The sequence below is a fragment of the Vigna unguiculata genome, chromosome 2 (assembly GCF_004118075.2).
Source record: "Vigna unguiculata cultivar IT97K-499-35 chromosome 2, ASM411807v1, whole genome shotgun sequence".
In the NCBI taxonomy this organism is placed as follows: domain Eukaryota; kingdom Viridiplantae; phylum Streptophyta; class Magnoliopsida; order Fabales; family Fabaceae; genus Vigna; species Vigna unguiculata.
Window position 1 is genome coordinate 6,389,295 of NC_040280.1, and position 12,030 is coordinate 6,401,324.

The 12,030-nt window shown below is 36.7% G+C and overlaps 1 protein-coding gene across 1 annotated transcript; it reads right to left on the reverse strand.

The window, feature by feature from the left end:
* Positions 1 to 3,004: 3,004 nt before the first annotated feature.
* LOC114174246 lies at positions 3,005 to 4,637 on the reverse strand. Its single transcript, XM_028059045.1, has 2 exons — positions 4,479 to 4,637; positions 3,005 to 4,145 (listed from the first exon to the last, which is right to left on the reverse strand). The coding sequence occupies exon 2, from the start codon at positions 4,070 to 4,072 to the stop codon at positions 3,416 to 3,418; it is 657 nt and encodes a 218-aa protein (XP_027914846.1). The 5' UTR covers positions 4,073 to 4,145; positions 4,479 to 4,637; the 3' UTR covers positions 3,005 to 3,415.
* Between the last annotated feature and the right edge of the window lie 7,393 nt (positions 4,638 to 12,030).

Here is a 12,030-nt window from a genome sequence, read left to right on the forward strand (position 1 = left end):
TATGAATTAAATATTTATTAAATGTTGCATTAAAGAACCTATTCATCTTTCAAGATTAAGTAACCTTTTTCTCTTCCATACATCATCTCTCAAACTAAGGCTCTCTATATTTCATTATTGAACAAATAGGAAAAGTTCTACAACCATTTTTGTAAGATCCGTGAAATTTAAATAATTAAATAATTAATTAATTAATAAGTGCGGGTAGTGGGAGCCTTTATGACATTAAATTCTAACTTATATGATGTGGAAAAGTACTAGCTCAAATGGTTGAGAGTAGTTTAATTGTGTGAGAAGACTTGTGTTTAAGTCCTATGTATGATATTTATGTGTTAATTAATTATTATTGTTTTAATAATATGTGTAATTATGTTCTGAAATAATATAATATGTGAATTATATTAGTTAGTAAGAAACATGAATTGGCTTGGTGGTTTAGCATGGATTTTGCATTGGCATGGTTGTGGGTTTAAACTTTGGAGAACCCAAATTAAATTTTAGTTTTTGCTATTTTTTGGTTTTAAATTGAATATGAAAGGGTAGAGGAAAACCCTAGCAGCCAAGGAGGGCTGGAAAACCATCATGAGACAACAAATTAAATGACATTAACCATGGTTTAATTGCATTTTCGTTTTAGACCATTAAACCACATTAAGAGCACTTTTAAAAGGCTAATTAGAGGGAAGAAAGAGGGTTTTGGTGGGCTGTTATTGTGGTTGCATAAGGGAGAATGAAAATTGAGTGATTGTGATGATTGAGAGTGTTGAGAAGAACCAAAGAGGGCCATTGGTAGAGATGGCAAATAAACCCGTCCCCGTGGGTATTGCCCGAACCCGTCCCCGTTTTGACGGGGAATCCCCGCATTGACTGGGTATGGGTATGGGTATGGGGAATTCCCGACTTTTTCAGTTGGGTATGGGGATGGGTATGGGGATGTACATATACCCGCCATAATACCCGTCCCCGCCATATCTCCATTCTCGTTTAAATTATTAAAATATTCACAATTAATCAAGTAACCCCTATATATATATATTTTCTTTTTCTATTTTTTATTTCTTTTAATTATTTCATTTGTCATGAAACTCATTCTCATCTCCAATATATTTTTTATCTTATCATAACCTTTATGTAATTATGTTAAAATGATGTATGTTAATTAAAAAAAAATTATGCCTCACATTTGAATATTTATATTATTTTTTAATATTTTTATTTATTATAAATTTTTCTTTCACATGAGAATGTTTATACTCTCAATTTAAGATAATATAAAAAAAATTCTTTACTTATTATTATTATTAATTTTTGTTTAATTTGAAGAACTCTTTTGTTTCATTAAAATAATTTTCGTTATTTTTCAACCATTAATTATATGTTAATATTTGAAAAGTTTTCTTAATTCTCTAAGATATTTTTCGTCTTATCATACCTTAGTTATACATTTGATTTCCTTTGTGTGATTTTTTTCGATAGTCTCTCAAATTATTTCTAAAACACACATTTGTTAGTTTTTTAATATTTTTATTTATTTTTTTATTTTCATCATGTAGAATAATATTTCGATATATTCTATCTAATTATTTTTTATTTTATAACTCATTATTAATCATAATGTAATTTTTTCACTTTAAATTCTGTTTGAAGTGGTTAAAATTTTATATATATATATATATATATATATATATATATATATATATATAATGATATTTAGGAATAGTATATGATAATTCACTACAAGAAAAACATGAAATGGTGACTGATTTAGTCAGTAACCCATATCAGTCACTATTTTTCGTCATTGGTGGTAGTAGTTGATTTATTGTCTGAATCAATGACTAAATTAGTGACCGATTCAATGATCGAATCTGTACTTGATTTAGTGACCAATTTAATTACTAATTTATATGTAATTTAATGACAAATTTTTTGGTCACTAATGATATTTCTATTTAATTTTAACCACTTCAAACATAATTTAATAATTAGTTCTGTAAGGTATTTTTCATTTTATCATACCTTAATTATACATTTGATTTCCTTTGTGCGATTTCTTTCGATAGTCTCTCAAATTATTTCTAAAACACACATTTGTTAGTCTTTTAATATTTTTATTTATTGTTTATTTTCATCATGTAGAATAATATTTCGATATATTCTATCTAATTATTTGTTATTTTATAACTCACTATTAATCATACTGTAATTTTTTCCACTTTAATTGTATAAATAACTTTTATTTACTACAATATAAAAATTTAATGTAATTGCTATGAATATTTTTTTGTCACTATCCAACATATATTGAAGTTCAAAAGATACAAAATCTATGTCAAAATTTTATTATTATGTTTATTATTTGTTCTTTGTGTCATTTTGATCAAGTGATGTATTATAACTTTTATTAGTGTATAAAAAAGAGATTCATTATAATTTAAAAAATTGAAGTAAACAAACATTTAAAATATATTTTAATTTGAATATTTGTTTTCCTTTTATTATTATGTTTATTATTTATTCTTTGTGTCATTTTGATCAAGTGATATATTATAACTTTTATTAGTGTATAAAAAAGATATTCATTAGAATTTAAAAAATTGAAGTAAACAAACATTTAAAATATATTTTAATTTAAATATTTGTTTTCCTTTTATATTTTTTTGAAATATTTTTTAATTTTATCAACTAAGTTCATCAATGTTGTAGTTTGCAAATTTAACAAATGTTTTGGTTCACATGAATTTTTTATGCGGGGATGGGTATGGGATAGCGAAACCCGTCCCCGCCCCGTTGCCATCCCTAGCCATTGGTGATCAAGGGAGAATTTTCAAAGTTCTAAGCAAAGGACACCAGGTTAGGGGAGCTTTACGCGTTAACTTTAATTTTAATTTGATTGGCATGCTAAATAGGGTAATTTCATGCATCGATTAATTTAATTCTTATTGGTATGTTGAATTTGGTATGAACATGATTGATATTTTATTCTTTTTAATTTATTGTTTATGAAAAATTTCCAGAAATTGTCTAGTCGGCGATGAACTGCCGCTAGACTATTCTTTCCTCTTTTAGGCAATTTAGGGTTCCTATAGAGGAACCACCTGTCAAATATAGCGTAAAATAGACAAATTGACCACGGTTAACCAATCCTTGCTCAGAGTTGACTGGTTGACCAGTTTGACTTTTGGACTGTCCATTGAAAAGCGGACATGTGGCAGCACTTTCTCTTTCCAGAATTAGGGTTTGGCTGCTGTGAGGTTGTCGCAAGGTGCATTTCAAAGAGTCGCGAGTGGTTCAGCGGGTTCATGGTGGTTGTCACGGTGGCTGTCGAATTGACGGAGTGCCAGTTTGAGGGAGGTCGCGACGCGAGTTGCTCGATGTTGCAGGTATGGAGGCACCGTAGTGACCACAATTTCTTTCACGACGTAGGGGCGGCGATGTAGGCGCGATGGAAGTACAATAAATGCTCGACGACAGTGTGAAAGTGACAGGTTCGAGCTCCTAGAGCGCGACGGTGGCGACGTCCCGACGTAAGCGTGACGATGGTGTCACGAGATGATGTGGCGGAGCTCCGTGGTGATGGATACAGGCGCGAACTCCAATGGCAGCAATGGGGTCTGCATTTTGACGATGGCGCGAGGAAGAAGAGGGTGTTGGTGGCTTCGTGCTCGTGGATGCATTCCGCTGCCGGCGAGTGCAGTCCCAGCATGGTGGTGGCTGCGGGACACGCCGAGAAGACGATGTAGTTGCGGACCACCGGTGCAGCAGCGGTGACGGGGTTTTCCGGGGTTAGCGCGTCGTGGTGGCTGCGCTCCGGCGTGAGCAGCGGTGGCCGAACTGGTTTGTGGCGGCCGTGAGGGATGCCAGCGGTGAGAGAGTGATGGAGAGGGAGAAGGAGATTAGGGTTAGGGTTTTGGTGGTGTGAAGGAGAGAGAGAGAGTGATGAGGTGGCGTTTTTTGATTGGTGATTTGAATTAGTAGAGGATTGATGAGGTGGCAAACTGTGGGTGGTTATTGTATTAAGTGAAGGATTGTCACGTGGCAAAATCTGGTGGATTAGATTTTTAAGTGACATTAGAGGTGCAACTTAGTAAAAAGGAGGGGTGCAGAACAGAAATTGAAAGTCCAATTACAGAAGGGGTTTGAACCTGAAAATAGGGGGTGCAATTAGCTCCAGAAATGTCCTTTTTCAGAAATAGATAATCCAATTGGGAAAAAGGAGTGTAAACATGAGAATTGGGGGTGTATTTAGTACCTGAACTATTCCTCTCAAAAATTCTTATTTTGGGACTTAATTTATGAATTAAAATATTCATTATTTACACTCTTAAGGACCTAAATTAAATTATTGTTTCATTATTAAACTCAAGAATATCCAATAATATAATATGCAACTAAATACAATTTTAAGCAAAAAAAAAAAAATATTAAATTCCCAAAAGATAATTATGCAATGTGAGTCAAGGTTCGATTCATCATACCTTCCAGGCAGTTTGGAAGCAGCAGTGCTTGGCGGTACGTGTCCCCCGCCAGACGATTTTACTGCAGCAATACTGGTGTTGTTGATTCTGTAGGCGTGATCTACAAGGCTTTTGGTGATGCTTCAAAGGTGGGATTGCTAGTGTTCCTTGAGTTGTGACTCGGAACGTATCCCTTGAGTTGTGGCTCCGGATAGGGGTTAAGCACGTGGTATTCCTTGAGTTGTGGCTTGGAATAGCATCTCTTTAGTTGTGGCTCGGGATGGCGGATGAACACGAGGAACCCTTGAGTTGTGGCTCGGGTTGGCGAATGTTGCCGTTGTGAGTGTGCTGCTTGTGTCCAGTACGAATGGGTCCAGATAGATTGTCCTCCTCAGTAGTTGGCTGATGAGTTTGGTAGTCTTGGGACGTTGCGAACTATGTTCGCATTTGGGAACTCCACCTAGCGTTACGGTGTATGATCCGTAGCAATGGTTCCCACACGTGCTCTATCGGTTGTTGCCAATAGGTGTGGCAGCAAGTCATCTTGAAGTTTTCACTAGAAGATGTAGACCATGAATAACCTAGTTGTAGCCAGGTAGTATGAATTTAAAAGATGGAATTCATTGTGATGAATGTGTTGTCGATATATATATATATATGTGAAATATATGTGTATGCCATTTTATATGCTTTATTTGTTAAGCTCACCCTATCTTCTTGTGATTGGCGATGATCGTGTACGCGATACACGTGAGCAGATGATGTTGATACAAGTGGTTCTGGTGAAGCTTAGCTGTGGAGAGGGGGTAGCTTGGGAGTTTTGTCTTTATTTATATTTTCTGTTATTGGAAATAAGTTGTAAACTCTTTTGAGACATTTTTGGATTATTCCACTTTTGTAATTATGGATTTTGGTTTTATCATTTGCATTTATAAAAGTTTTTAATTTTCCCGCATTTTGGGAATATCAGTTATAATAAATGAAGTTTTTTATTATTATTTACTTCATTATTTTATTATTTAAATCCGTAATATCCGGTCGGGATGTTACATTTGGTATCAGAGCAATGGTTTTCAAAAGATTTTTGGGCCTTGGGGAGTGAGCTTGACGCGTTTCGGTTGTAACTTGTGTGTTGTGGTTAAGTTCTAATGCTTAATGTAAGACCCGCGAAATTTAATTAATTAAATAAATAATTAATTAATAAATGTGGGAGGCTAGTACATTTATGACATTAAATTATGTTATGTATAATGTGGAAAAGTACTAGCTCATATGGTTGAGAGTACTTTATTATGTGAAAGGACTTGGGTTCAAGTCCTATGTATGCCAAATGTGTGTAGTTTTGTTATTATTGTTTTTATGGTATGTTGCGCCACATTTTGTATGAGATAATGCTTGAATTGTGTGTGGTAGCAAGAAACATAAGTTGGCTTGGTGGTTAGCTTTGACTTGGCATTGGGAAGGCCATGGGTTCAAACCTTGGTGAGTCAAATTTAACTCTTTTTGGATTTAACCTTTAGCTGTGGGCTGAATATGAATAGGTGGAGAAACCTAGCAAGCAGCTAAAGGGCTGAGAAACAATCAAGTCATAGCCTTGAAAAGCAATAAAAACCCAAATTAAAGTATATTCACGTTTTTTTTTTAATTTACCAAGTATTAAGACCTATAAAAGGCACTTTTTGAGAGGAGAATAGGGTTTGGAAAGTTGTTTGTCTGAGAGCTCTAGAGTGAGGACGAAATTTTAGAGTGAAAGGAGAATTGGGAGTGGAGTAGAGAAGGGAAACGAACGTGGTAGTACAATCATCCTTGGGGATCAAAGGAAACCCTTGAATTTCAAGCTTAAGCGGGGAAGTTTCAGGTTAGGGGAGCTGAACCCGAATCTTAGCTTTACTGCACTGTTTTTGTTTAATTTGTGATGAATTGTGGCCCTAAAAATTCGTGCTATACTTGAGGGAATTTGGGGTTATGGATTTGAGGACTGTTGCATTGGGATTGGACCTAATAGTTTGCGTAAATGGGATGGTATGTGGGGGTGTTATGTGATGTTGCCAAGTTAGGTGATTGTGGACTGTTTTCATGTTCAAATAGCGTGTATGTACCTATCCAAATTGTGCTTAAAGAATTGGTGTGGTTGAGATGTGTTTTGGGTCACTGGTGCAATAGGTGTGTGCGTGAAACAACGTCAAAACCTGTAATTCTCGCTCAGGCGAGTCAGACTCGCTTAGGCGAGATATGCAGGGACGCAAACCCTTTGTCTGCTTGTGGCCATCGCTCGGGCGGAGGGTTTTGGGGTTTGGGCGAGGGCTCATCTCGCTTAGGCGAGTGAGACTCGCCTAAGCGAGGATTTGTGTTCCATTGTGTGGTTTGAATGAACATCTCGCGCAGGCGAGGTTGATTGTTATTTTGAGCAGAAGAACGTCTCGCCCAGGCGAGACCCTCTCACCTAAGCGAGATCGCGAGGGAAGGTCTGTGGTTTTGAGGGATTCATCACCTAGACGAGGCACTTTGATTCTGGGCGAACGAGAGTCTCGCCCAAGCGAGCATGAGCTCGCTTAAGCGAGAATACGTAGGCTGCAGTGGTTCTGGAGGCTTGCACAGATTGAGGGTCTAGCTACAAGAGGTGGGATGTAATGGTTAAACAAAGGCTCTAATTTAAGCAAGCAAGGGCGAAGAGGTACGTTTAAGGAAGATGTACCTGCTTTGTTTGTAAGACGAGACGAAACCCTTGAGAGGTGTTCTTGGTGGGTTTGCTGGTGTTCCATGGGTTGTAACCCGGAACGTATCCTTGAGTTGTGGCTTGGGATAGGGGTTAAGCACGTGGCATTCTATGGGTTGTGGCCCGAAATGACTTCCCTCGAGTTGTGACTCGGGATAGCGGATGAACACGAGGAACTTTGAGTTGTGGCTCGGATTGGCGAGTGTGCCGGTGTGAGTGTGTTGGTTGTGGCCAGTACGGATGGGTCCAATGGATTGCCCTCCTCAGTGGTTGCTGACAAGTTTGGTAGTCTTGGGACATTACGAACTATGTTCGTTTTTGGGAACTCCACCTAGCGTTACGGTGTGTGATCCGTAGCATGATTTCTGCACGTGCTCTATCGGTTGTGGTCGATAGGTGTGGCAGCAAGGCACCTTGAGATACTTACCAGAAGATGTAGAACCCTGTTAACATGGTTGTGGCCATGTGAAAGAAATGGAACGAGGTTCCCTGATGTACTTAATATACATGGTGGTGGCCATGTGGAGGGAAGGTAACGTGACTTCCATAGGTGCATCGGTGTACATGGTGGTGGCCATGTGATGGAGATAGAATGAGACTTTATGGGAAAATAAAGGATACTTGATATGGTGGTGGCCATACCATATAAAGAAAGAATTGGTGTTGTTGTTATATTATTTGTACTGGTTAAACATGTATGTGTATATTGATATATATATATATATATATATATATATATATATATATATATATTCTTGTGTGTTTTAATTGTTAGCTCACCCTATCTGCTTGTCTTTGGCGATGATTGTGTACGCGGTACATGTGAGCAGGTGATGTTGCAGGTGGAGCTGGTGAGGCTTAGCTACAGAGAGGGGATAGCTTGGGGATTTTATTTTTATGATTTTGAATCAGTTGTAAACATTTACGTTCTTGGACTTTTATCTTATATTTGACGAATACTTGTCTTAATTTTCATTATTGATATATGAAATAAAGACTTAAATTTCCCGTATTTTGGGAAATGAGGTATTATTAACTGCGACGTTATTATTATTTTTTTTTAGAAATAAATGATGTTGATGTATTATTTCTTTTTATTTTATTAAATTCGTAATATCCGGACGGGATGTTACACTTAACTCTATATGTCTAAGCTTAGTAACAGTGTCCTTGCCGGGTTTTGTTGAGCACGCAAGGAATGTTGCTTTGAAGCTTAGGAAAAAGTGACACTCTTACCGGGTTTTGGTGAACAGGTAAGGGTGGGGCTCTTGTCGGGTTTTGTCGAACAGACAAGAGTTGTGTTGGTGAGGCTCAAGGAAAACAATCCTCTTACCGGGTTTTGGTGAGCAGGTAAGGGGTGGACTCTTGCTGGGTTTTGGTGAGCAGGCAAGGGTTGTTGTTGTGAGTCTCAGGGTAGGCAATGCTCTTACCGGGTTTTGGTGAGCATGTAAGGGTGATACTTTTGCTGGGTTTTGATGAGCAGGCAAGAGTTGTTGCTTACGGGTCTGAGTAGAAGCAGCGCTCTTACCAGGTTTTGGTGAGCAGGTAAGAGTGATACTCTTGCTAGGTTTTGGTGAGCAGGCAATGGTAGTTGCTTATAAGACCTAAGGAAAGTAATGCTTTTACCGGGTTTTGGCGAGCAGGTAAGGGGTATTACTTGTCTTTCCCGATGTGTTGTTTGGTGATATGTGTGTGTTATCTGTAGTGGCTGGCTACAAAATATTCATTATTTACACTCTTAAGGATCTAAATTAAATTATTGTTTCATTATTAAACTCAAGAATATCCAATAATATAATATGCAACTAAATACAATTTAAGCGCAAAAAAAATATTATATTAAATTCCCAAAAGATAATTATGGAATGTGAGCCAAGGTTCGATTTATCATACCTTCCAGGCGGTTTTGAAGCGGTAGTGCTTGACGGTACGTGTCCCCCGCCAGACGATTTTACTGCAGCAATATTGGTGTTGTTGATTCTATAGGCGTGATCTACAAGGCTTTTGGTGATGCTTCAAAGGTGGGATTGTTGGTGTTCCTTGAGTTGTGGCTCGGAATAGCATCTCTTGAGTTGTGGCTCAGGATGGCGGATGAACACGAGGAACCCTTGAGTTGTGGCTCGGGTTGGCGAGTGTTGCCGGTGTGAGTGTGTTTGTTGTGGCCAGTACGGATGGGTCTAGATAGATTGCCCTCCTTAGTAGTTGGCTGACGAGTTAGGTAGTCTTGGGATGTTGCGAACTATGTTCGCATTTGGGAACTCCACTTGGAGTTACGGTGTATGATCTGTAGCAATGGTTCCCGCACGTGCTCTATCAGTTGTGGCCGATAGGTGTGGCAGCAAATCATCTTGAAGTATTCACTAGAAGATGCAGAACACGAATAACGTGGTTATGGCCAGGTAGTATGAATTTAAAAGATGGAATTAATTATGATGAATGTGTTGCCTATATATATATATATATATATATATATATATATATATATATATATATATATATATATATATATATATATATATATATATATATATATATATATATATGTGTGTGTGTGTGTGTGTGTGTGTGTGTGTGTGTGTGTGTGTGTGTGTGTGTGTGTGTGTGTGTGTGTGAAATATATGTGTATACCATTTTATATGCTTTATTTGTTAAGCTCACCCTATCTGCTTGTGATTGGCAATGATCGTGTATGCGGTACATGTGAGCAGATGATGTTGATGCAGATGGTTCTGGTGAAGCTTAGCTGCGAAGAGGGGGTAGTTTGGGAGTTTTATCTTTATTTATATATTCTGTTATTGGAAATAAGTTGTAAACTCTTTTGAGACATTTTTGGATTATTCCACTTTTGTAATTATGGATTTTGGTTTTATCATTTGCATTTATAAAAGTTATTAATTTTCCCACGTTTTGGGAATATCAGTTATAATAAATGATTTTTTTTTTATTATTTACTTCATTATTTTATTATTTAAATTTGTAATATCCGGTCGGGATGTTACAATTTTCATCACCAAAACAACCTCCTTCCTTCTTTGGTGACGAAATTTTGGTGTTGTTCCCGCACAAACTCCTGAAGCAGAGTGAGGAAACGTTCAAGAGGATTTGGAGCGGTGGAGGCAGAAGAAAGTTGGTGAAGCGGAAGGAACTCGTCTTGACGCTAGAGGATTTGAGCCTCCCAGACTCAAATTCGTGAAGGAGGAAGCTTCGACTAATGATGTTAGGGGTGGTGAGGTGGAAGGTGCGAGTTTAGAAGGTTGGTGTCACAGAGTAGAAGTTAGTAAACCTAGTATCAGTTTTTGTATGGAAGTTCTGTTTGTTTATCCTGATTTTTTATTTTGCTTCCATGATTCTTTTTCACTTTGGGTTTGGGCAATATGTTGTATTTCTTTGAGATCCTGAACCTTGAATGTATTGATATAATTTCAATCGAAATGTATTGATATGTCTAAGTTCTTTGGATTTACTAAGACTATGGCTACAAGTTTTGCATTTCTTATGTTACTTCTCATATGTTTTTGTAATTTTTATGATACTTTTCATTTGTTTCTATAACTTTTTATGATACTTTTCATTTGTGATTTTTATGTTACGTTTGATATGTTTAATTTCGTTATTAATTTATTACCTAGTTTGCTTTTAGTCTTTTTTAAAATACTAATTGTATTTTTTTTAAAATATGGCATCGTAGCGTCGGTTAGACAGACTTTATTTTGCTTTCAGTACGTTAGTTAAGCCATTTATACTTTTGTGTCAGAAGAAATTAGAGTCCTTCTCTTGCGTGGGCCAGACTGTCTCTACTTTAAGTTCTTCTTCACTGCCCACGCAAATGATAGAAAACTTCCTAGTATAATGGGTGCGATGTAAACAGACTCTTCATGGACACAATAGCGTCCGTTTTCTTCTCTTGGGTGAGTTTAAGTTGGACGTTATTTACATGTTTTCTTGTAGTGTGTTCATCTTATGTTTGATATTGAGTTTCAGTGATAATTTGTTATTTTAATTATTTTGTAAGGACTATTTTAACATTAATTTGATCATTACTTAACATTCCATAAGAAAAGAAGAATCTTTTCAAATATAAATTTCAATTATACTTCTTTTCAGATATAAACTTCAATTATAATTCATTCTTTATGAACACATGGACTAAAAAACAATAAGACGAGCAAATAGGTTAGGAAGTTTTGAAAAAGATCTATTGTTTTTTCACCCATATTCATTAGTAAAATAGTTACTTGAAATAATTTGTATTTCAAAACGTTATGTGACATGTACTGATTCAATCACAAGAAGCATGGCTAAGCAAATTCAAGAAAAGTTAGCAACATCTAGCCAAGATGAAGTTAAACTCCTTTTCACTTGGGCCATCATGGAGCATTTTTAGACCTTGTATTAAAGGTCGTGTAGTGTAGGTTTTCCTTTGAAGGCCTTGTATTAAGGCCATGTAGTGTAGGGTTTTAAAAACAATCTTGCTAAAGTAGGGAGCATCATATGCGCATAGCTTAAGCAACTCTTTCATGTTTACTTATGTTAATCAAGCTATCTTAGGAAGAGCATCCCACATATGCCACATGGCAAGCTCTTTCATGGAGAGTTCTCTTACAAAGGTAATGATCATGTGTCATTGTCCTATTGGAGAAGCTTTTCATAAATTAGCTTTCCACATGACAACATATGAGTGGTTTGTCTTGTGAGAGTGAGGATTGCCACATGTCAAACTCTCCTCCGCCAAGATAGCATTTTTAGGGTTTTGGTGCATGTTAGCATTTTAGGGTTTGGACCATTTTGGAGACACCTTACTCTATAAATAGAGGTGTCCCCCATGTATTTGGCCCTTTGAGAATGATAATGTTTGGC